General features: G+C 43.6%; 1 protein-coding gene across 1 annotated transcript in view; it reads left to right on the top strand.

Moving 5' to 3' along the window:
* The window catches only part of ELK3 (ETS transcription factor ELK3), a 93,483-nt gene extending 70,661 nt beyond the window's left edge, over nucleotides 1-22,822 (top strand). Inside the window, exons 4-5 of the mRNA XM_027855797.1 lie at nucleotides 15,921-16,043; nucleotides 22,475-22,822. Coding sequence (XP_027711598.1) covers nucleotides 15,921-16,043; nucleotides 22,475-22,573 — 222 coding nt within the window. The 3' untranslated portion in view covers nucleotides 22,574-22,822. The remainder of the gene's footprint in view (nucleotides 1-15,920; nucleotides 16,044-22,474) is intronic.
* Nucleotides 22,823-26,478: the final 3,656 nt, after the last annotated feature.

Genomic DNA, 26,478 nt, shown 5'->3' with positions numbered 1-26,478 from the left:
CAAGGCCACACAGCAATTAGTGAAGGTATTATCCCTTTTGTACAGATGGAAAAACTGAGATTCAGAGAAATGAAGTACCTAGAGATGAAGGTCCTCTAGGGTTCAGGTCAGAGCTGAGATTCAAATGCAGCGTCTCCACTGCTTTCCACTGCACCACACTCCCTGGACTGGCTTCTGTGTTTATAACACCATGTGCTGCATTGGCTCCTAAGTATCCATTAGTTTTGGGGAACTCAAACCCATGATTTTTAAAGAAAGGTTGGGTAGATCAATTGAAATTCTCATAGGATCATAGATCTGGTGCTGGAAGAAACCTTAGACACCATCTAGGCCAGGGGTGAGGAACCTGCAGCCACGAGGTCACTTCTAGTTTTACAGAATAAATCCTTTTATTAAGGGGATTTGTTCTGTGAAGTTTGGATTCAAAGGGATGCACTTGAGGACCTAGAGGGCCACATGTGGCCTTGAGGCTGCAGGTTCTCCTACCCTGATCTAGTCCAACCCTTTTTATAGATGAGTATACTGAGGCCCTCTGGGAGGGAGGACCTGGGACTCTAGCTCTCCCAGTCTACCTCCTGCATTGTTGTTTTCAGTCATTTCAGTTGTGCCCGACTCTCTGTGACCCCATATTGAAGTTTTCCTGGCAAAGATACTGGAGTGGTTTGCCATTTCCTTCTCCAGCTTGTTTTACAGATGAGGAAACTGAGGCAAACGGGAGTAAGTGACTTGCCCAGGGTCACACAGCTAGTAAGTACCTGAGGCTGGATTTGATCTCAGGGAAGAGTCTTTCTGTCTCCAGATCTGGGGCTGTGTGCACTATGGCGCTACCGAGCTGTCCCTCAGGCTATATACAAAGTAATTTCAAGCTGGAGGAGGTGGGGTGAGAATTGGCCAAGAAAGGGACATGGAATATTCATAATACCACAGTCTTTTCATCCCTTCCCCAATTGTTTTGGGCTTGTTTCAAACCCTACACAAAGTTTGTTTCAAAGCTTTTTTATCTTTTTTAATCCAGCATCTTTTTCTCTGTCTCCTGGTCCGAGGACATAGCCTTCTCCTTTCATGAATGGCCAGACCCACCATTAGGCCAGATGGATATTCGTAGAAAAAAGCCTTGTTGTCGGTGTTTGCCTTTATTTGGAAAAGAGAACAGGGCTCGGGGTTGTTTGGTGGACCATGAAGCGAGCCAGCAGAGCTCCCCTGATGCCAGATTTCTAAACCAAGGGAGCAGGCCGATGCTATTCCAGGCCTCCTTGCTGGCAAAAGTAGGTTACCCTACAGACCTCTGGGCAGATACTGGATTGTACCTCGATAAACCTAGACTGGCCCTGGAGGTATAGAGAATGTCTTCTGTCATCTTAGTTCAGACTTCGAGGGGGCGCCAGAATGCACAGATCGCAGGCCCTGGAGTCAGAAAGACCAGAGTTCAAATCCAGCCTCCCCACTTACTAGCTGGGTGACCCTGGGCAAGTCACTTAATTGCTATCTGACCCAGTTTCCCTTTAAAACGGGGATAATAACAGCACCTATACCCCAGGGTTGTTGTGAATAAAATAATATTGCTAAAGTCTTTTGAAAAATTACAGTCATTTGTAAATGCTAACTATTCCTTATTTCTTCATCCCCTTGAAGGTAGGGAGCGTTTAATGTTTGTTTGTATCTCCTGGGCCTGACAACAGTGCATGGCACATAGGAGGTGTTTAATAAACGTTTGTTTATTGACTCTTTTGGGGAAAGGTGTGAGTCCTCAGCATGAATGATAACAATAGGTCATGCATCTTTAGCATAATATCGAATGAGATTATTTATTTATATGTGTGTGTGTGTGTATATATATATGTGTATATACACACACACACATATACATGTATGTATGTATACGTAAGAGTATGTGTATATATATATATATTATATATATATATGTATATACAAATGTAAGCAATTACATTATTATTGAGCACTTCACAATCTACCAAGTGTTTTCCTCAGTACTGCCTTATGAGGCAGGCAGTGTGAATATTTCTCTTCCCATTTTACAGATGGGGGAGCTGAGGCTCAGAGAGATTAAGGAGTTTGCCCAGAGTTACCCAGTCCATGAGTGGCCCAGCCACAAGGCCAGCCCATGGCTTTTGCCTCCTGGATGAATCCAGTCCCATTCTCTCTAGACCTTCTTTCTAGTACGTGGGGGAAGGGGGGAAGAGGAGCCGGGTCCAGTGAGCAGATCAATTCCAACAAGAGCGCTCTGGCAGTCATCAGGGTGACAGATGTCTCAGCCAGATGGCCTTTTCCTCCCTGGGAGAGCTTTTCAGGACAGCCACAGGGGCTGGAAATAAGCTTAGCCACAGTTAGGCTCATATCATTTCATGGCTGGATAGGGCCCAAGAGAGTATTATGCTTTACAGGTGAGACTGAAGGGCAGAGGTGACCCAGTGACCTTAGTGGCAGAGAGGCCTCCGGGCTCCTGGTTTCATTGGTCTCGACTCTAAAGCCTCCTCTTGTCTGGCTGGACTCTGAGCTTTTGTTGGGATCCTAGAATTTAGAGCAATGGACCGAGGGGACCCTGGCTCTGGCCCCCTCGCTAGGCTTCTAGGCCATAGAGGGAGGCCGACCTTCCTCATTTTACAGATGAGGAAACTGAGCCCAGATAGGTCAAGCAAATGGCACCATGAGAAGTGGGATTGAGTTAGTATGTTTTCCATTGCACAATGAAGACTGTTTTATGTGTGAAATGATGATCTCTCATGCCTACTCCAGCTTGACTTGGGAGAGAAGAAAACTAGAAAGAGCCTGGAGTCAAGGAGACCAGAGTTCAAATCTGGTATGAGATTCTTATTAGCTTGTGACCCTGAGCAAATCATGTGACTCCTGACCTGCATCAGTTTCCTCATCTGTAAAATGGGGGTGATAATATAGTATCTACCGCCCATGGTTGATGTGAGGATAAAATGAGATACTATTTGTAAGGCTCTTTGTGGACGTTAAAGTATCATATAAATGCTTGCTGTTATTATTTTTTCAGATAAGGGAACTGAGGCTTAGGGAAGGATTTGCCCACAGCAGTTTAAAAGAACCTTGTGCGAGTGTGAGGAAAGTTAGCTTTGGCCTCCCCAGAGTCCAGGCCCAAGTAGTGACAGAGATGACATGTTGGGTAAAGATTAGGGAGAGGTTTCAAAAAGTCAGAATGTGTTTTTATGCCATTGAAAACAGGTATTTTCTCACTAAGCAAAAATGTCATGGAAAGAAGGGCAGGTAAATGCTTTGGGAATAGTTCAGATTTCTAGGGCTCAGAATAAAGAGAGTTTGGAAATTGCCGGCCAGTTTGGACAGTTATAGAAATCCCTCTCATGACATTCCTTTGCTCTTAGAATAGTAAAAAATTTGCAGAAATGGCCAGTCTTGGAATGGTCTGAAACAAGGCTGGGACAGGTTGGATTACGGTACTGGTTGGGTGTTTGCGCCTCACCATTTCTGGAGATCTGGTTCTAACAGGCGGAGAGTGTGACCAGATGACCCCATTTCTCTTCCTCCCTGGATGGTCAGAGGAAGCTCGGGGTTAAGTGACTTGCCTAGGGCCACATAGCTAGGTAGGAGTTGACTTCTTATTTCGTCAGTTAGTCATTCAACAAGCATTTCTTGAAGTTCTACTGTGTGCTAGGTGATAGGATACAGGCACAAAAGATAGACTCTGTCCTCAAGATTACATTCCACAGGAGGGAAACAACATATACACAATCGTATAGTGAGAGGCAGCCTTGTTCAGTAGGTAAGGTGCCCGACTTGAAGCCAGAAAGACCTGGGTTCAGATCTTGCCTCAGACACTTGCTGTGACTCAGGGGCAAATCACTTTACATCTTGGGGTCTCAGTTTCCTCATCTCTGAAATGTAGGTCCCCTCTAAATATAAATCTCTAATTCTCTAAGGAAACAAATACAACATAATTTCTAGGGAGACGGAGAACACTGGCAAATGGTAGGAGTGGTATCTGAGTTAAGCCTGAAAGGAATCTGGGTGAGGAGGGAGAACGTTCCAGGAATCAGGAAAGCCTGTGCAAAGGGACAGAGATCAGGCCACTGGGCCCTGAGAAGATGAAGAGCACCGAGGTTCCAGTCTCAGGGACTTGGGTTCAAGTCCTGCCTCTGACCCTCACTTCCCATGTGACCCTGGTCACTCACCTTCCTTCTCTGGGAACCAATTTCTTTCTAATAAAATGAGGGGGTTCACTAGAGGGTTTCTGAGAGGCGTACAACCGATGACCTTAGTAACAGAATCATTGACTGTGAGAGCATGAAGGGGCCTTCGAGGCCATTTAGCCCAGCCCCCCTCACTGGACAGATGAGGGACGTGAGTTGCCCACAATCCTACCATGGGGTAGTGTCAGAGTAAGTGAGGATCAGAACATAAGTTTCCAGATTCCATTCCCCTCACCTGAAATAACAATAGTTGGATAGCACTGTACGTTTTACCAAGTGCTTTCTTCAGAATTGGAAAAAAAAAATAGCTAGCATTCATTTAATGCTTGAAGGTTTAAAACAAGTGCTTCTTTGTTGTCATTTGATGCTCACTTCAACCCTGTGAAGTTGATGACTATTATTCCCATTTCACAGAACACTGGGGATGGAGGTGGGGTTAAGGGACTTGACAGGGGTCCTGAAGTTAGCAAGTATCCAAGGCAGGAGCCTTCCTGATTCCCTATCCTTTGTTCCTTCTATCTGCAGACATAAGATTCACTTTTTTTTTGGTCATGGGGGCAGGGAGGAATGGTCTGAATTTATTTTATCAGAGTAGAGTGTACCTGGTATGGAAAATCCCTCCACAGGTGCGACCTTGTGACTCATCCATCTCATTCGCCATATTCAGACTCCTGAACTCAGGTAGATTCACCGCCAGAGTAGGAACAGTCAGTCTTTGGATGTTTTTGTAAGTAGCGACAAGCAAACATTGATGACTCAGTGTTGACGTTGTACTGGACCCTGTAACGTTAAAGCTGATATCTTTCTTTCATTTACTCAACTGATGTGATGATTTGAAGCTGTAGTCATACGCTAGGTATGAGATAAAGTGGGGTGTGGATGTGTGGGGTGTGGATGCCGTCACATTCCACCCCAAATATGTGGTTCCCCATCATCCTGGGGGCTAACAATCAAGTTCCCTGTTCTGCTACCACCAGCCAGTGGGTAAGCAGGGGGTAAGATGGGAGTAGGGGCTTTGGCATGTGAAAATAACACACCCCGCACACCATTTGTTTGCCTGCCAGTGACTTCTTCTCCAGATGGGTTTAATTCATAGCTGACTAGGGCAAGGAGTCAGACTGGATGGCTTCTTAAGACCCTTTCCAACCCTAAATCTAGGGTCCCAAGAATGCCAGTCAGAACTGGCATTTATGTTGTCCAGTGTAAATTCAAACCAGGAAGTTGTTCGACCCACTTGGTTTGATTTTTGTTTTGTCCAAAACTGTGATCTCATTGCTGATGCGACTTTCCACTGAGGAAACTCCCCCCACTAACATAGTGAGGTGCCCACTCTGCAATTTGGGGTCCTAGAGACTCACCTGGGGCAGGGAGAGGTTAAGTGATTAGCCTAGGTCAATATGTAATTAGATTTTGTCTTATCAAATTGTCCTTCCTTAGAATGTATTTCTCTATGGAGGTAACCTTCCTAATTCTCTTTCTATCATCTGACTATATACATAGGGTATAGGAACTGGACCTGTGTTATCAGCAGTGCAGAGGAACTCCTGGTACAAAGAACCTTTCCACCAAATGGAGGTCTGATAATTGCTCTCTAACTCCTAGATTTGGGAGCTGCCTGGGGACTTCAGGGTGAACTGACTTCACCCAAAGCCCAGAGTCATTCATGGAGTTTGTATCCCAGGCTCTAGACTTAAATCTACATCTTCAAGACACTGACTTTGGCTTGCCGTTCAATCTGTCACACAGAACTCCAATTTATCAAGATGAAACATGCATCAGTTATTACTAGTACTTTTTTTTTTTTTGGAGGTAATCGGAGTTCAGTGACTTGCCCAGGGTCACACAGCTAGTAAGTGTCTGAAGCCGGATTTGAACTGGGATCCTCCCAATTCCAGGGCTGGCACTCTATCCACTGTACCACCTGGCTAGTAGTACTAGCCCCTGCTATACTCTTTTAGTTTTCTATTTGGTCTAAGGGTAAGGACCTCCTATAAGGCAGGCTGGCTTACACCCTTTCTTTGCCCTTAAACTTTCCATCTTGAGGTCTCCTGCTTGTACTTGAGAGAATGGCTGCACACTGTAGCCCCAGTGTGTTTGACTTCAATTCTTTGCAACAGAACACATGTGATTAAAGGGATGGTTAGTGTGTATCTAGAGAAGGAAGCAGTAATCTATCACAAGGGCCAGTATGGTTTCAATAAGTATAGTTCAGGCTGGACTTAACCTCATTTTCTTCTTTAACATGGTTTCTAGAGTGGTAGATTGGGAAAAATGTAGCTACAATTAGATTTCAGTATAGCATTTGAATAAAATCTCTTACATTTTCTTGTGGATGAGAAGCGATGTGGACTAGGAAATAGCATAGTTGTTTGGATTTGGGGCAGGCTGAATGGCTGTAAGCCAGAGTAGTCATTGATCATTAAATGTCAATTTGGAAGGAGATCTCTTGAGCAAGGTTCTTAACCTGGGGTCTATGAACTTAAAAAAAAAATTCAATAACTATGTAAATAGAATCGATTTCTTCTGTAATCCCATGCATTTTATTTTACACATTTAAAACCATCATTCTGCAAAGCTTCACCAGACTCCTAATGGACTCCACGACCCAGAAAAGGTTAAGAAAATCCTGGCTCAAGAGAAGTGCCCCAGGGAGCTATTCTTGTCTTCCCGGGGTTTAACATTTTAATCAATGTCTTGGATAAAGATTTGGAAGTCACGCTTATCAAATATGCAGATGACATAAAGCAAGAAGCAAGCTAACCCGTTGGAGCCAAATGACTGGAGAGTCAGGATCCAAAGAAAAGATGAAATTTTAATAGAGATTAAGGCCAAGTTGCATGCTTGGGCACATCACAGCTAGAAATGGGAGAGGCAGAGCTAAACAGTGGTTCTTCTGAGAAAGATCTGGGGATTTTCATGGACTGAAGATTCAATGAGTCAGCGGTCTCACACAGCAACTAAAAAAAACCGTGTTATTAGGCTCCATGTAAGACAGACATGGGGTCTAGAATGAGAGGGGGAGGGGAGTCAGAAGTGCTTACATAGTGCCTACTACATGCTAGGCACTGGGCTAAATGCTTTACAAGTCTTATCTCACTGGATCAGGGTTTCTTAATTTGGGGTTGGAGAACTTTTAAAATTTCTGAAAACTATTTCAACATAATTGATTTCTTTTGCTATCCTTTGTATTTTATTTTATGCATTTGAAAATAAGATTCTGAGAAGGGGTCCATGGGCTTCATCAGATTGGCTGCCCAAGGAGTCCAGAACACAAAAAAGGTTGTGTGAGCCTGGGCTCCCTCCTGTCCTCTGTCTGCATCGATGACAGCTGGAGCGTTATGTTTTGTTTTGGGCCTGACATTTTAGGAAAGACATTGATACACTAGAGGGCAGTCAGAGGAAGAGAAGGCAAGATGGCGGAGGGCCTTGGGTTCACGCCATCTTCAGCTAGTGGAAAGGAATTAGGGACGAGGGGCCTTACGAAGTGAAGACTCAAGGATGGCATGCAATCACTTTCTTTAAGAAAGGCAGTCAAGGGGAAGAAAAATTGTTCTTATTGAGCAGGATCAATGGTAGAAGCTGTAGAGGCCCAGGGTTAGGTTTGATGCCAGGAAATGCTTCTTAACTATTAGAGCCATCCAAAAGTGCCATGAGAGGTAGTGAGTTCACCATCCCTGGAGGTCTTTGAATAAAGACTGGGTAACCACTTGTCAGGAAGGGGGGATTCTAACTCTCATTGGACAAAATGGCCTCTGGAGTTCATGGGATTATAGACTGAGAGTTGGAAGGGACCTTCGAGGCCACTGATCCAATCCCCTCTTTTTTATGGATAAGGAAATGAAGGCCCAGAGAAGTTAACTTGATGCATCTGAGGTCACACAGTAGTTAAGTCTCAGGATCACAGATTTAGAATTGGAAGGGACTTTAGAGGCTATGAGTCTAATTTCTTCATTTTACAGATAATTAAACTGAGAGACAGAGAAGTGAAATGACTTGGACAGGGCCACACAGCCAGTAAATGTCTAGTAAGTATGTGTGGAGTCAAGCAAAAAGGAAGGAATCAAAAGAACACAAGATTACACAGATCCAGACCTCAGGGGCCATGTGATCTCCTCACTGCACAGAAAAGGAAAGGAGGTCCATGCCGTTGAGGTGATTTACTAAGTGTCAGGGCTGGGATTTGAACCCAGGTCCTCCAGCACTCCAAAGCCAGCGCTTGCTTTCCTCAAAGACAACAGATACTTAACTACGGGCAAATCCTGGGACTTCAGGGATCCTCTATTCCAACCTTCTCATTTTGAGAGATGAAGAAACTGAGGCTGAAGGAATCATAGTTATAGAGCTAGTCTATGATCAGAGGCCATGGAGAGGCCCAGAAAGGCTAATGGGGTCATGGTACCGTAATCTTAAAGCTGGAAGGGACTCAGTCGTTATTCAGTTCAACTCCCTCAAAACTGAAACTTAGGGAGATGCCTTGCCCAAAGTAGTAAGCATCAGAGATGAGATCTGAACCCAGGTCCTCTGTCTCCAATGCCAGTGTTCTCTGGGACTCTATCACCGTCCCACACCAAATGTTTTCTCCTTTAAGACGACACGATCTTCGTGGAGTACAGGGACGGGAAGGACAAGAGAGGAGAAGAGTTAATAGTGATGTATTTATTTGCATATATGACAAGTAACATTTTAAACCTAGAAACCTCGCAAAACATTCTCTTCAAGTTACTGGATCTTCAGGCTACAATCTGGTCTCCCCTTGTGACTGAAATGTGCAAAAATCTCAAATCCCGCCATGGATGCAGATTTTGCAGTCTGACTCTGCATGCCATATCCTTCTAGGCAGATCCTCCTTCAGGTTCCCTCCCACACCTGACATTCAGCCAGACCGATCTGGCTCTGGTCTCTTTAGGCTAATATTCTCTCTCTTGCCCCTGTGCCAAGCCCAGAAGGTATTCCTTCCTAACCTCTGCTCCCTTTAAGGCTTGGCTCAAGGACTATCTCCTTCCTAGAAGAAGTCTGTCCTGCGTCCTTGGCCCCTTGGTCAGGGGATGTCACTCCTTTTGCTTGGGTTGGTGCCTGGAACACAGTAGGTGCTTAATGATTGCTTCCTTTCTTCACTTGTATCAACAAGTATATCATCTCTGACTCCAATACATGCCCCAGGTTCTTTGTTATCTTTTTAGTTATTTGGTTACCTGTATACATGTTAAATATTTCCTTCTGGAAGAAGGTAAGCGCCGGAGGGCAAGAATGGTTTCATTTTGTCTTGGTATCTCCAGCACGTCGTCGTATAGTTCCCAGCACCCAACAGCTGCTTAATAAATGCTTGTTGAATTGTTTTTGGAGTTGGAGAACTCGGGTTTCAATTCCACTTTGTACTCCTTGTGCGACCTTAGGCACATCTGGCCTCAGATTCCTCATCTGTAAAATGAGTGGGTCCCTTCCAGCTCTAGGTCTCTGATCCTATGATGAATGGAACACAGGACATGTTTCTGGAGTTGGAATATAATCAACTATGACAAGGTTCCATTGTCAAAAAATAGCCTTAGAAATGGCTGGACTGAATACCTCATTAGTTGCTCAGCGTGGAAGTGGAGAGTCCTGAGCTCAGAATGAAGACCTGAGTTTTAATGCTGCCAGCTGTGTGACCCTGGGCAGGTCACTCAACCTTTAGGTAACCCTGGGTAAATCTGCTGTCTGCCTCAAGTAGGGAGTCCATCTTATTGTAGAAATCCTAATCCACACGAATATAATAATAAGAATATTTAGCATTTATATATTGCTTTAAGGTTTACAAAGTACTTTACAATACTCTTTCATTTTTTCCTCACAACAACGGGATGGAGGGTAGGTGCTATTATTATCCCTATTTTGCAGATGTGGAAGCTGAGGCCAACAGAGCTTGGGTGACTTCGCCATGACTCACAGCTATTAAGTGTCTGAGTTAGCATTCAAACTCGGTCTTCCTGACTCCAGGCTCAGGGCTTTATCCAAGATGCTGCCTCTCTTTGCCCCTTTAATGAGGGATAATGCGCCATTTCTTTTCACATCCCTAGAGGCTAGCATACTGATTGGTACTTAATAAATGCTTGGTAATTGATTATTTATGTTATTCAAAGGATGAATTTTTTTTTGGCCTAGACCTTTGATTTTATTGGTATAGTTAACTCCCCACTGAAGACCTTCCCCGGAGCCAATGTAGAATGGCTCCTATTCTTCTGTTTATAGCCTTGGAGAGTTGCCCCAGGGGCCACGAGAGGTCAAGGAACTTGCTGGGGCTCACCCAGACAGAACGAGTAAGACGTGGGACTTGAACCCAGGTCTTTCTGTCTCTGAGGTCAAGCTTCTATCCATGGGGCCATTTAAATCTAGTCGGATGCATTGCTTTGACTTGTTATTGTTGTTGGATTTCTTGCCATCTAAGTCTGGAGAAGCTGGGCTCTGAAAGGCCAGCCACTAGGTGGTGACCGTTATGGCCACAGTAATTCCAGAAACCACCTGTTCAGGCTTAAAAAGGCCTGCTACCATCTGTGGTGCTAGAGGGAGAAACTTGTGTGGAATATTCCGCTTACACTCCTGGTTGGGTTGGAGTCCTTCATGAATATGGACACAGGGGACCGTGGCATACTTCCTCCATGAAAAATTGATGAGGCACCCTCTTGTGGTTGGATGTGTAAACAAGAGCGAGCCTGGGGGCTTCAGCTGAGCACTGTTGTCAGGCGCCTAAGGTATTGATTACCCAGAATGAGCTATGTCTCTTTCATGCCGTCAAATGCTGATCTGGGTAATGGTTAAGCATTATGGTCCATTTTCCAGAGTAGATGATACAGGGCTAAGGGATGGTGTCAGAGTTTCAGAGTCTGATGCTGGACAGCATCTAGGCCAACCCTCTCCTTTTATAGGTGAGCAAACAGAGGCCCAGAGTGGTTCAGGATCACACAGGTAGAAAGTAGCAATGGCATGAACCTAGGTCTGTCCTCTCCTTCCATTTGCCTATACCGCCTCCCTGTGTGAAAATACTTAATTTTTTAAAAAAATACCTCCCTTCTTCCCCTCCATTCTGAACTGTGTAACAAAGAATAAAAAAGACAGTTCAGTGAAACTCACTGACAATTGATAGACTAAGTTTTTTGTCAGCACACAAGTCACACAGCCAGAATGTGCTGAAGGCAGGATTTGATACAGAGCCAAGCATGTAATAAGAACTTAATTAATCCTGGACCTGGGGTCAAGAAGACCTTAATTTAGATCCAGTCTCAGATGTTCACCAACTATGTGACTCCGGGCAAGTCAACCAGATCTGTTTTCCTCAGTTTCCTCATCTGTAAAATGGGGATAAAAATAGCACCGACTCTGAAGGGTTGTTGGCAGGATCAGATGAGACAATAATGTAAAGCACCTAGCAAACCTTAAGGCTCTATATTCAAATTCAAGCCATTATTATGATCATTAATAGTATATTAGTGTTAACATATAATTAACATAACAATATTACAAATATTATTGTTGTTGTTACAAAAAAGCTTATTGATTGAAACCAGATCTTACTCATTCTTAGCCCCGGGTATCTCCACATAGACGCTGAGCAACATATATGATGAAAAAGGCATTCAACTGAATAATTCATTTTTCTACCTCTGTATCCCAAGCATCCCGCACAGCGACTAGGCATTGTAGTAGGTACTGAATAGCTTATCGACTGGTTAATTGTATGCACGTTCCAAGCCCAGAATCCCTGTCCTCTGCAAGGAAGGGAGGGATGTATATTTTCTCATCCTTTGGAGAAGGGAGGAAACAGGAGAGTGAGCTTGGTCATTATAATTTCATAGCATTCGCGAAAGTACACTTTAAAGAAATGACGCTGAGAGGGAAGAAGCAGAGCCCAAAGTGACCAAGATCCCCAGTGCCAGGCACAACTAATAAGCTAACATGTGCCCTGTGCGTGGCACATAGTAGGCATCTGATAAATACTTGTAGGTTGAATAAACAACACTGAGGTTGAACCAAATTGGGACCAAGTGATGAATGTCTTCCTCAAAAAATGGTGATCTGTGGAAGGAGGTCTCACACATGGTCTGTGGACAGTCAGTCTTCAGCTGCTTTTTTTTTCCTCCAATCTTTGTTTTGGAGAAAACTGGGATTAAGTGACTTGCCCAGGGTCACAGAGCTAGCAAGTGTCTGAGGCTGGATCTGAAATCAGGTCCTCCTGACTCTGGAGCCAGTGCTCTACCCACCCTTGCAGTCACTTTTGCTTCACTCTTTTGGGGGAACGTGCGTGGTGGGGTGCTGACTGTGTATGTGTTGGGTCAAAACAAAATAGGCCAGTGCCCGGCACATAAATGCTTGTTGAATGACAAAAATCTATCAAGGAAATGTAAATTCATTTCAGTGATCAATGTCTATTAATACAGCTTACAACAGTAGTAAGAATAGCTAAGATTTTGTGGCACTTCAGGATTACAAAGCATTTACGGGTTTTCTCATCTGATCCTCACAACAGCCAGGTGTGGAGTGCTCACCTCCTGCCATTCTCATCTGCCATTTTGCAGGTGAGAAAACTGAGGCTGAGAGCGCTAGGTTAAGTGAATTGCCTGGAGTCACACAGCTAGTAGCATTAAGAGGCAGAATTCAACTCCTATCTTCCTGACTCCGCGTCTGAACTCAGCCAACCAGGAGTATGAGCCTTACCTCCTGGCAGCTCCCACAGGGCCACAGAACTCAGGATGTTTGTCCTGATTTCACTCTAGACTGACTTCCCTCAGAACTTAAGAAGCATCCAGCATGATGCAACCTGGGACACTCTTGGCACCTGCTGTCGTCTTGCTCAGACAAAGGCCTCCATTGACATCACCAGCCTCCCAAGGGGACGCTGCCATGTCACGAGTAGCTCCTAAGCTGCTCAGGCTGAGAGTTTTCCCTGCAGAGAATAGGAGTGATGCTGGAGACACAGGGTCAGTGTTTCTTTACTAACCTCTTGTTGGCTCGCAGACCAGAAATTTCTTAGCTGCTGTGTGCTCGCTCCTGCTCACTCCCCTGGGAAATCCAGATTTTTGGCCTTGAGAATCTGGCATGAGACGGATTACTTTATTTAAAAACAACAAACCCAAAAACTGAACATGGCCAGAAATGATCATTTATGTATTCCCTTCCATCCTCCTCCCTGGCTGGGATTAAAATTTGGAACGAGTCTAAGTTTCCAAAGAGGCTGCAGCAGGGGAGGGATGGCCCTTGTCTTCAGCATTTGGAGACGCCTTTTCTTCGCAGAGGTAGCAGACTCTAGATATAGAGTACTGTACAGACTGTCAGTTGATAGGCCGATCAGCTTTGCTGTACTGATTCCCCCTTCCTCTTGTATTGAGACTAGAGACTGCTTTCTGGGTAGTGGTGAGAAGGCATTCTATTTGAAAATGGAGGTGATGTAGAGAGAAAAGCTAAAGTTTTTTTTTTTTAAAGTGTTCAAAGGCTCATTGATAAGGCAGTGATGACAATAATGGGGGTTACAGATTGAGACTGTTTGTTTTTGATCCCTTTGTCAACCAACTTGGTAGGAGACAGTCTGGGAGCAAGGTGAAGAATTCCAAAAATGGCAGACAGGCCTGGCAAGGACTGGCCTTCTAGAGCAGGGATTTTCAGCCTTTTCTGGGTCATGGATCCCGTTGGCAGTCTCATGAAGTCTGTGGACCCTTGCTCAGAACCATGGTTTTAAATAATGGAAGGAAATGTTAAATTCGGTTCCAGGTTAACGAAAATGAAGATGTAATTCCCCGCCCCCCCCATTCAAGTTACTAGGCCTCCTGAAAGCTGTCTATGGGCCTGAGATTAAGAACTTCTTTTCTAGAACCTCCTCTGGATAGAAGCTATGGAAACTGCTTGAAGTTGGGAATCAGTTTCCATATTTATAAAGTTAGATTGTTAGACTAGATGTATGATCCCAAAAAGTACCTTTCATTTTTTTTTAAGTGAGGCAATTGGGGCTAAATGACTTGCCCAGAGTCACACAGCCAGGAAGTATTATGTGTCTAAGGCTGGATTTGAACTCAGGTCCTCCTGACTCCAAGGCCAGAGCTCTATCTGCCACGCCACCTAGCTGCCCCCACCTTTCATTTCTTAGCTGGGTTTAAGCTTCTATTCTGTCACTTACTATTCTTTGTGGCCTTGGGTTAGTCACTGTAACTGCTCTGTACCTCAGTATCCTCATCTGTAAAAACAAAGACCTTTAATAACCTTCCTTCCTTTCTGCATAGTATGGGTATGAGGCTCCTAAGAGTTGCGTGTGAATGAGCCTTATAAAGAAGGCAGCAGTATAGAAGCAGCTAGGTGGCACAGGAGACAGAGTGCCAGTCCTGGAGGCAGGAAGACCAGAGTTCAATTCTGGCCTCAGACACTTCCTAGCTGGGCAACTCTGGGGAAGTCACTTCATTCTGCTGGCCTCAATTTCCTCATCTGTAAAATGAGCTGGAGAAGGAAATGGCGAACCACTCCAGTATCCAAGAAAACCCAAAAGGGGGTCACAAAGAGTCAGACACAACTGAACAACAAAACAACAGAAACACAAGGGAATTTTCTTTTTAAAGGCAACACGCTTGTTTCAATAGGCAGAGTATACATAACTCTTTTGAAAAAGTACAAGGTTTTGACCCACAGACCTTTGTCCTATCCGCTCCTTTGAAGTGACTATGTAGTTATGTTGTCTTTATTCTGTATTTAAGTATCTAGGTTCATGCTTTATGCCTCCAATAGAATATAAACTCTTGGAGGGCAGAGGGATTATAGTAGTTTTGGCTTGGCATCCTCAGCAGGTATTTATTTTGTTTTGGTTTTTTTGAGGCAATTGGGGTTAAGTGACTTGCCCAGGGTAGCACAGAGAGTGTCCAGCGTCTGAACCCAGATTTGAACTCAGGTCCTCCTGACTCCAAGGCCAGTGATCTATTCACTGCGCCACCTAGCCGCCCCATCTCAGCAGGTTTTTATTAAATGCTTCTTGAACTGAATTAGTTTGGGAGAAGATACATTTGGTCAGATGTTTCTCAAGAAGGTCAACTGCTTGGTTTTCCCAAAGGAATGGAAGTCCCTTGAGGTCAGGGGCTGCTTTTCATTTTTGCCTTTATATTGCACAATACCAGGTAGGCACATATAAACTCAATTCAACTCAATTCAACAAGGATTGACTAAGAGTTTCTGAGTGAATGAATGAATAAGCTTTTTTTTTTCCTTTTCGGTGAGGCAATCAGGGTTAAGTGACTTAACCAGGTGTCAAGTGTCTGAGGCCAAATTTGAACTCAGGCCCTTCTGACTCAAAGGCCGGAGCTCTATCCAGCTACCCCATGAATAAACATTTAAGTGCCTTCTATGAATGAATGAAAAGTATTAATACTTTTTTTTATTCATTAAGAAAGCACTTAAGTCCTTTTTCGGTGTCAGGCACTAGCTAGGTGCACCACAGAATTTAAATTGACTCGCTGGGATTGTTTGAGGTATTAAACATGACTCCTTTAAATCCTTTAAAGATGCAACCAGGGGCAGCTAGGTGGCGCGGTGGATAGAGCTCCAGCCTTGGAGTCAAGAGGACCTGAGTTCAAATCCTACTTCAGATACTGGACACTTACTAGCTGTGTGACCCTGGGCAAGTCCCCTAACCCCAACTGCCTAAGCAAAAAGACAAAGAAACAAAGATGCAAAGAGGTAATTTCTGCAGAAAGAAACGTAGGTGAATGTGTCACGTCTGTGTTGTAGAGTCCGAATGGATTGCTGCTGACGCCCAGCCCGCTGCTGTCTAGCATTCACTTCTGGAGCAGCCTGAGCCCGGTGGCCCCGCTGAGTTCTGCCCAGCTGCAAGGACCCAACACTTTGTTTCAGGTGAGCTTGGGACATGAACGTACCTGCTGAGAGACAGGGAGGATTAGATCATCCCACGGGAAGGGGCTCTTAATGGAAGGTCTGGGAACTTGAAAAAATATTAACTCTAATGCCTATATCTTGATACAAATGAGATAAGTAGAAGTTGCTTGGTGATCCTGTGTATTTCATTTTATGTGCATTTAAAAAGAAGTGACCCTCCCAGACTTGTCCAGTCTGCCAGAGGGATCCACATGCCCCAAAGGCTCAGAACCTCTGATCTTTAAGGTCAGAGGAAAAGAAAAAAAGTACTGAACAAAATCCCTGAACTTATAGAAATGGTGTTCTGATCATTTGTAACTACACTGAGAAGAAACATGCACGTAAAACATCTTAATGCAGCGGAACCAGTGCTGGTTCTAGCGTTCTAGACTGAAGTCCTGCTGCTGGCACTATCTGTGTGACCTTTGACAAGTTGCTTCATCTCTCCCAGCCTCAGTTTTCCTCATTTATAAAACGAAGGGGAGGTGGGGAGACCAGACCAGAGACTCTTACCCTGTGGTCCAGGAAGCTGATTGTAGACAGACAGACAGAGATAAACAAACTGTATTTTACCATAATTAGTTTGCCTTGTAATTGGTCAGTCTACCATGTGTCAGGCTCTGTGCCAAGGGTAGGAGATAAAAAGATAGGTAAAAAAACAGTCCTCATTCTCCAGGAACATGCAGCCTAATTGGGGAGACAGCTTGCAAGGATAACTTGGAGATGATGTGCATTAAAAATGTGATTCTGAGGAGGGGTCTGCGCCCTTCACCAGATGAGGGCCATAGGGTCCCTTCCCACTGGCGTCTGTGATGTCACGATCATCTCCTCCAGCCCCCTCATTCTTCGTTTGAAGAAACAAAGGCCTCGAGAGGATACTTTGCATGGCTCAAGTCACGCAGTGGTGTCAGAACCATGGTGCTTCCCAAAGACTCAGTCCAGAAGCACTTATTATGCCCCTAAGAGATGCTGGGCTCTGGGGATACAAAAAAATGGCACAAATCAGTCCCTGCTCTCACATAGCTCACAGTCTGATGGGGGAGAAAACATGTATGTACAGGCAAGGTATGGATATTTCACTGGAGGAGGGTACTGGTTTTAGGGGGAATTGGGAAAGGTAGAGGGTGGGATTTTGGCTGGGCCTTGGAGGAGGCCCAAGATGAGCAACAGAGTACCTTGTTTGGGAACCAGCAAAGAGGCCAGTTTTGCTGAATCATAGAATATCTGGAAGGGAGAAGACCGGAAAGGTAGCAGAGGGCCATGTCAAACAGACCTTTGAATGCCAGAGCATTTTACATTTGGTCCTCAAGATGACAGGGAACCATTAGAGTTCATTTGACTAGGGAAGTGACATTAGGAAGATCGCTTGGGTGGCTGAGTGGAGGAGAGATTGGAGTGGGGAGAAATTTGAGGGGAAAGAAAATGAATTCCATTTTGGACATCGTTTTAGGTGTCTACAGCGAGTCAGAGGTGATGTCTGAACTCAGGTCCTGAGTCCAAGTCCAGGGCTCAGTCTTGCCTTCCAAAGTATCAGCAGTGAGATCTGAACTCATATCTTTCCGGTTTCCTAGGCCTGTTTGCTTCTCCACCACCCCTCCTGTATAGGATGGGTCGTCTCTCCAGACTGTCATCAGAACAGGGCTTGTCAGGTTCTGCTTTCCAACACTGCAAGGCATCTGCTTTGGATGGGTCTTCTAACTCTACGGGCTAGCCAGCACACTGGCAGACCACGTTAGGGGATTCAGGATTACTGTAGATTGATTTCGGATCCTGCACAGGCTGTGGGATGATACTGTTCCTCTTTCACATGGCCTTCAAGACCAGGTTTGGAGGAAAGTTTCCTGGTACTTAGGATATTTTAAGGCAACACACAAGAAAGGTTAAGAGCTTTTTGATTTTAAGTCCCAGACTTAGGACTTTGCCATCTTGTCCTAGCTGACTGGATTTGATCATCTTTGGCAGGATAAGTAGGGGGACAGCTGGGCTTTGGTTGGGTAGGGATGTGCCTGGTAAGGCTCAGGTGGATTATCTCGCTTGTGGTATTAAGCATCTTCAGCCATCTGCCCTTGTGTGCTACGTGAGACACTGCTGAAGTCTAAGAAAGTTGACTTTTTTTTTTTTTAAAGCAAGGAGTCTTATTTGAGACCTGCTCTTGCTGAGAAGTTACCAAGCTGCACTGGTAAAGGGATTCCCTCACTTGGGAGTTCTGCATGCCAATTACAGATCAGGTCTAGTACCTACTCGGGCAAAGGCAAGATTTCATTACGGAGAGGGCCATGTTGGAGGATCCCTAATCGTTTTGTGAGCATGGAGTGCTTTTCACTTTGGCAAAGACTGGAGATATGGGACGTTGGGCTGCTGTCCATGAAATCCCTCAAGGGGGGCACCCCCCTGCCATATGCATGGGTTCAAGGCCACAGGACCCCTCTGTTTACTTATATACCTGTAATCTCAATTGTGGGGTAGATCACTCCACTGAGGCAGACTGGCAATTTGCCTATAATCCACAGTCCTACAGATCTGTCTCAGTCACAGAGAGAGGTTAAGGGACTTGCTCAGAGTCACACAGCCAGGATGCACTGGGGGGGGGGGGGGGTGTCTTGTGCTCAGATCTTCAACTCTGATGCTTACCTTGGGCAAATCATTATCTGTAAAATAGGCCTAGATGGCCTCTGAAGTCTTTTCTGTAGTTCATTATGATATGTATGGGACCTTTTTCTTTTGAAGGGGATAGGGAAAGAAAGGTAAGGGGTCTTATCTCAGCTTGTCCAATTTTTCTCTTTTTTGTGTGTGTGTGGGGGATTTACTTTCCCAATCTAATTCTAACTCTCTAGCCGTTTGACTTCGCTGAATCTTAAGGACTGGCCTCACTTGTAGCCTCTATGAAATGCTAAGTTTCATGATCTCAGAGCTGATTGTGGTTGAATGTAAGCAAAGACTGTCCCATGCTTTCTATCTGTACACCCAGTGCCTGGCACATAGTAGGTGTTTAATTGATTACTGATTGATTCTTCATTCCTTAACTTAATCATTTTGGAACTCAGCAGAGGGTGTATGGGTAAGATTCTCATTTAGTATTTCAATAAATTAACTGCAATTCTGCAGCCACTATGTGTGTCATGGACCCTTCTCAGAATAATGTTCTTAAATGCATAAGTTAAAATACAGAGGCTTACAAAGGAAACCTACTGTGATGAAATATAGTTGTCAAAATATTAAAAAAAAAATTCATGGGCTCTAGGTTAAGGACACCTGTATAAAGTATTGGGTTAAACAGAGATATATTTGGGAGCTAGGGCAGTCAGGGAAATGATGGAGAAACAAAAGCCAGACCCCCTCCCCTTTTGTAAAAGGGCATTTCCTGTGAAAGGGGAGAAAAAAAAATGAGCATTCTGAAAAACAGAACATAAAATGGAAAGAGAAGCTAAGTTTTGAGCTTTTCAAAATGGTTAAGACAGGGCAGGCAATTTTAAAAAATTCATCATGTCTGAAAATAATTTCCTTCAAAAATGACTTTTCCATAGACTCTGTCTCTGCCATAGATGTCCCAGAATCAGGGAAGCAGGCACATAGACTTGGCCTGTAATGAATTCTCAACAAGACTGGCAACTTTGCTGTGGTGCTAATTAGAAGAGAAAACTGGATCTGAATCTTTAAGGTTAAAGCTGACAGATCTCAGATGCCTCAGCTAGATCATGAAAAAGCTGTTGCCTGAGTCTGGGGGAAAAAAAGAAATCTGAGATGACAGTTATGGCAAATTAGTGGGGAGCATCAGAGGAGACGAGGGAACATGAAAAGAGTACTTCGTAATTAGGACAGTCTTAGGGACAGAGAGGCTGTAGGCAACAGAAGACTGAAAATTGCTACTCAGTATACACACACACATTCCCCAAAGTCTTAGTTCTAAACTTTAAAAGCTGAAATCGAATCAAGAGGTAAATCCCAAAACACCAGCATAGAAGAAATTGGAGAAACTCTTCTTACCCTTTTCCTCCTGCAAAAAAAAGTCATGGGTCGTTAGATAAATGGAGAAACGTACTGGACTACAGAGCCTTTCAGCAGCACTGAGACTTTTGGGACACCCTGCCTGTACACACGTGTTTCTCTGTGTTTGTGTGGCTGGAGGATCTGGACTTTGGTCACATCCTTGACACACAATGGCTGTGTGACCCTGGACAACTCACTCCCAACTGTGGCCAGTAAAACACAGATATTACACTCTGAAAACAAAGTCAATATGCAACCTGTAGAGACATCCGCATACGGATCAGTGGTCCCCATTTTATCTGTTTGACACCACCACATAGACTAGAACTCGCCAAGAAGGTGCCAGCCCACATTGGTATAAGGAACATCCTCACCTGGAAATTCCCTCCACCAGTGATATCCGAGCTCTGATCCAGCTCCTTTCCTCTAAATGCTTCAGTGTTCACATTGTCTGATCCCCCCTCTCCCCTGGTGATCTCCTGGGTTCAAAACCACAGCATTATCCTCAGCTCCTCATTCTCCCTCACCCCACATATCCAGTTACCAAATCTTGTCATTCATCCTTTCCCCACTTCTCTTACATGCGGACCCCTTTTGTTTAGGCCCTCATGACCTCTTCCCCTAGATGATTCCAAGAGCCTTCTAATGCACATCTGTGTCTCTGTCTTCTCACCCTCCAAATGGCTGCCAAAGTAATTTTTTCCCCCTTAAACAGGCATCTGAGCATGTGATTTCTCTACACCTGTTGAGATATTTAAGCCTTACATAAACCCGGTCCCAAGCTCTCTTTCTAGACTCACTAGACATTATTCCTCTTCCTCAACACCATCTGTGTCTGGGCACCCGACTGTGGGAATGCACACCTCCGGTGGTTGAGGATGCAGCTTCCTCCCCATCTTCTGCAGGAAGCCTTTCCTGTTCCCTCCCCCACTGCGAGAGCCTTCCCTTCCAAACTACCTAGCAGACATTTGCACGTGTTCACACTGTTTGTCATCTGTCTATACTGATTTCTCTCATTAGAAGGAAGGCTCCTTGAGACAGGATTACAATCCTATCTTCAGGGACTGACACAGAGCACGTGCTTAACAAATAGGTGTTGACGGATATAAACAGCTAGTTTCTCCTCTGACAGAATGTAAGCTCTTTGTAGACAGGAGAGACTGTTCCCTTTTCCTTTGCATCCCCAGCGCCTAGTTTAGTGCTGGGCACATAAGAGTTGCTTAACAAATGCTTGCTGATTGATTGCTTTGACCAGGCACATTCTTGCCCTGGAGTCCATGGAGGTCCATGAACTAGAATGGGGGGAGGGTGAGGAAGTGACAGCTTTATTTTCACCATCCTCTGATGGAAATTTAGCATTTCCATCAATTATTTAAAAACACTATTAGGAGAAGGGATCCGTAAGTTCTACCAGACGCTGCCCAAGGGGTGAAAACAACAGCAAAAGACCAAAAATCCCTGGATTAGACTGACCAAAGACCAGTTATGGTGGAATTGACTGATTCTCATAATGTCCCTTTGAAGTAGATATTATCCTCTCCATTTTTACGGTTGAAGCTACTGAGGCAGGCAGAGGTTAACTGACTTGCCCAGTCACACAACGTGTAAGGGTCTGGGGATGGATTTGAACTCCGGTCCTTCCTGACTTCAGGCCCAGCACCACCTACCTGCCCCCTAAAAGGCTTTTAATTCTTCTCAAGTCATTTGGGAGTGTCGATGGCTAAACACAGGCCATCTGACCAAAAACTGATTATTGCCAGTCCACAAACCCCGGTCTGATTTTGTTCTTAAGCACAGCTACCAAATGAAGGTTATGTTTCAGGCTAAGCTCTCTTTCTGTTCCCTGTTTTAAAGTGTGTACTCCCAATACTTTTAATAAAAGACTCTTGATTTTATCAGTATGGGAGTAATCTAATAAACTGGAATTCCTCCACCACCCAGCAGCTGGTTTTATGAACTGCTCTGGCTCCAAAAGGGGCTGGGCTTAGTAATCAAGCTTTTCCAGTCTTGGTTGAGCTGGCCCTGGGACAACAGTCTATCAGGGCTTATGTTTGTCGGGTGACATGATTATCAAGAACCCAAAGGTTACCTACCTTTCACGATGACAGAGTCACTCTTGAAATCTCACAAGACAAGAACATATTTCTCCACTGTTGCTAACAGTTGCCTGGATGGAAGACTCATACAGTATTAATGACTCGTTATCATTGACTCCCACATTGAGAGAGCCAGGAAGGTTGGCCTCTCCATAATTAGTTTCCTCTCAATATTTAAAAGCCAATCAATCAGTATGGCTTCAGGGGCTGTGCTTGGGACCTGTTCTGGCAGGGCAGGACTGAGGTGTCTTTCTACTGGGCATACCACGTGACTGCCATTCGCACTGGTTTATGACAGTGACATTTTGCTTTTTCTCCCCTGCCTAGTTCCCAACTCTGCTCAATGGCCACATACCAGTGCCAATCCCCAGCCTGGACAGAGCCTCTTCCCCGGGACTGCTTTCTTCAAGTGCCCAGAAATCCTGATGATCTCTCCACATTAAAGGACTTGTTAACTGATAGAAGAAATCCACCCCAACGGGCTAGTTTTCCTGTGTCGTGACAAGGACATTGTGAAACCCTGTTACTTTGGTTTGCACTTTCCATTACTTGGATAGTCTAATTTGTTGCGTTAGCATTTTTTTCAACAGTTTTATATATGTGTGTGTGTGTGTGTGTGTGTGTGTGTGTACCAGTATATATAAAAACCTGTTTTGCATTAAATGATTTTTTTCATGTTTTTGTATTCTCTTAGCTCTCAAGTGTTGAACACTGTTGACAGTAAAGAACTTTTCTTAATGGATTTCATTGTATCTAATAAGGATGTGAAGCTTCTCCTCCCTTTAATTCTGCACTGTGCTTATGTACATTATAACCGGCTGTGCCTTCTTTTGCATAATGTTTAATGTTATGTAAATGATTTATATATTTTCTAGTATTAAGAGAAAATGGTTGAAAGACAAAAATTAGTATCCAACAGCGCTATGGTAGTGATGCATTATTTTTCACAAGTAGGCAATATGAAAGCACATCCATATAACTTTTTACTTTGTGCTTTCAAATTGTATACAAAATTGCCTTACAATTTTTTGAACTGAAAGACAATAGTAAATCTACTGTCCAAGGTAATGAGTTGTTTTTTTTTTTTAAAGAATAAACCAAGCCATATTTAAACAATGAATATTCATAGACTGAAATGCTCCAAGGGCGTATTAAAAGCATAATTTCAAAAGACAAATTTTCTAGCTGCCGACAAGACCTTTCAGATTCTTTGCAAACAGGGAATGAAGATGCAAAAGCTACACAAAGAGAGCCTCTTTCCATGCTCTTGGGACCCATCCTGGATTGCTCCCAATCATTACATGTTCTCTTCGCAAATGAGAACGACCAGGGCTTCCACTTTCCATAGAGAATGACTCTCATCTGAATAGATTTACTCTGTCAATATGTGTTCAGGGTTTCCTGAAACCCTTAGGATCGTAGGTAGAATATTTAAAACCTAGTGTTTTCAAAGGGGCTCACTTTAAAGGGGGTTCTCAGTTTTGAAAATTTGGGCAGAATGCTCTACTTAATGTGATGTATCTTAAATTTATGGTCAAGGTGAAAGAAATCCAATATGAGTTCAAATTAATCATCTTCTGAAAGCACTATTGTTGTGGAACTGAATTTAACTGTTTCAAGTAATATGGAACAAGCTATATAGTCAATGTGCATTTGCAGTTTAGAGCAACGATTATGAAAATGTGTCCCAAGGGACAAGGCGTAAATGAAAGGCAACCTTCCTTCTAATGGTATTTTCTGCTTCTTCGAGGAAATTACTGGCATCCTAATACAGGATGGAAGAAAAGACCCTGGGAAAAGCATCTGGTACTGGTAAATTCAAGATTGGGTTAATTATAATCTCTAATTACTTTACTGGTTATAAAAATAATCTTGGATGATTACTGTACAGCTAATTGGTCTGGATCATCCCTTAAATGCACTACTATGGGACAACCATAAATATTATAAAGCTCTTACAACTAGTACTTAAATATTTTTGAAGTCGAATATTCAGATACTGGTTTTTTTTTTTTCCGATGTTCAGGGATTCCAAATTTTTGGATCACTTGGAAAGAAGGAACAAAGGAAACTTGATTCTAGGCATACCATATTGGGGGGAAAATCAAATATACAGGCTACAGCTATAAAGTAGTAAGGCTGCATCTGTCTACTTATTACCATTATGTTAGCATATCATAGCCATATTTCACTTTTTCAAAAGTACCTAACAGAAACGGGACATGAGTAGACTCTGAGATTCTATCTACTTTTTACTTTTAAAAATGGAGTAACAGGGCAGCGAGGTGGTGCAGTGGATAGAGCACTGGCCCTGAAGTTAGGAGGAGTTCAAATCCAGCCTCAGACACATAACACTCACTAGCTGTGTGACTCTGGGCAAGTCACTTAACCCCAATTGCCTCACAAAAAAAAAAAAAAACGGAGTAACAAAGGCCCAAGGAGATTAGATGACTTCTCCAAAGCCCCACAGATGTTATTTAGTCAAGATCTGAATACTTCTTCCACTGTGCCATCATGTTGCACGCCAGTGTTCCCATGGCTGAAAAAAATGAAAGGGTAGAACCTTTCTGATTGCTTGAGTCACAGAGAAAAACCAGGCTCAAAATATCACCTGTATTGTCTCTAACATCACATAAATATAAGAAATCATTCCAACAACCAAGTTCCTACAATAACGACCAAGTTATTGAATCAAAGACAAAAACATTTCCAGTGGCCCCTTTTTCTCCCCGTCAATGGCTAAGGAATAGCATTCAGGAGGATGTGAATCTAACTTGGTTGGATCCTGTTTCCCTCCCCACACACACACTGATTGTCTCTTACATCAATCAAACCTATAGTGGGTTGTTATGGATGGAAAAATACAATACCTATCATGATGGGTTAAGAACTCTGCTAATTTAGCAAAATGAATGATAGCTGGAAGCATTTAGATAAGCTATCATTGACCCTGCCTCATTCTATTTTTCACACAGACATATTTTTTCCCTTTAAGTCAGATGATGAGATTTGCAATAGCATTAAAAAAAAAAAGTATACAATAGCTCTTCAGCTCCATGCCTGCTGAGTCTTAAAGAGCTATGATGAAAATGCTGCGCGACCATAATCTGTATGTTGGATTCCTTATATACACATCTCACCAAATGGACAGAACTGAAAATCCTCATTCACTTGCATTTATGTATGTATCATTTTTACTGTTACATTTTTTTGTTCAATAAACAATTTTTTTTTAAAAAAAAAAAAGGTTACACTAACATTTTATAATAAAAACTTTGTCAGTAGAAGGGTGATTTTTGAAAGAAGAAACATGACCAAACAGGGGTTAGATTCAGATTGCACTGATATGGAGTATGACCACCCAAGAGGTTTGGCGGGGAAAGGCAGCATCAGGTGGCAAAGGACTAAGTGAGCCATAAGCTGGGACTGACTCTGGCTTTGCTTTTCCCTGGGGGGAGAGGGATGTTCCAAGTTGGGAAATGAATCTGACTTCAAGAAGCCATCTCTTTTTAAGTACAATGCTGTCTCTTCTCCCGAGTACCTGTCAGAGCATTAACTCTCACCCAACTTTGCACCACATAATGTTCATGGTGGGCAGAGACATTTAAGAAATCAATCTAAGAATGCCACTTCTTTTGAGGGAAATTAATTAGGCATCTTTAAAAAAAAAAATAGAAGCATCACACATTTGAGTCTGGTTCTATGATCTCACACTATTTTTTTTTTTGGACTAGTGTATGTTCCAGGTCTGCCCATGGCATAGGGGCATGCCTAATTTGAAATATTCTATCTGGGGCAAAAAGCATAATTGCCAAGAATTAACTGTAGAACAGTAAGGGATCAGCAATGCAAAGAAGAGATGCAACAGTGCCAATCAGGTAAAGTTTTCATTTCCTTGTGAATGTGCAACATTTGTACTGATAATTCTGAATTTGCCATGGTTACCAATGTTGCTCAGGGTTCTAAGTTACCAAACATCAACCCCCCTTTCTGTTTTTGTTTTTTTTTTTCCACTTGCTTAGACATTCGTTTCTTACTTACCTCTGAGAACCTTGCTGGTTTTGGACAAAAGAGAACTTTTCTGAGGTTCAAGGTCCTTCCCCTGCTTTCGGTCCCGAGTGTCAGCCAGGTATCGTGTAGCAGCCAACCTGCTTCCTCAACACAGAAATGAGAGAGAAAGACACCTCCCCAGGCACCCCCAGCAAACACTGGTGATGTTTCTCCTGCTTTCTTGAGAGAATCAGGCTTTGGGGATGAAGCTACACAGGGAACACTCTGACACATCTGCCTCTAATGCACAGAACTTCTGTCCCCCCTGACCCACATTCAGA

Source organism: Vombatus ursinus, unplaced genomic scaffold (genome assembly GCF_900497805.2).
Source record: "Vombatus ursinus unplaced genomic scaffold, bare-nosed wombat genome assembly UNPS02011334.1, whole genome shotgun sequence".
NCBI lineage: Eukaryota > Metazoa > Chordata > Mammalia > Diprotodontia > Vombatidae > Vombatus > Vombatus ursinus.
This window is presented reverse-complemented; position numbering and strand designations above follow the sequence as displayed.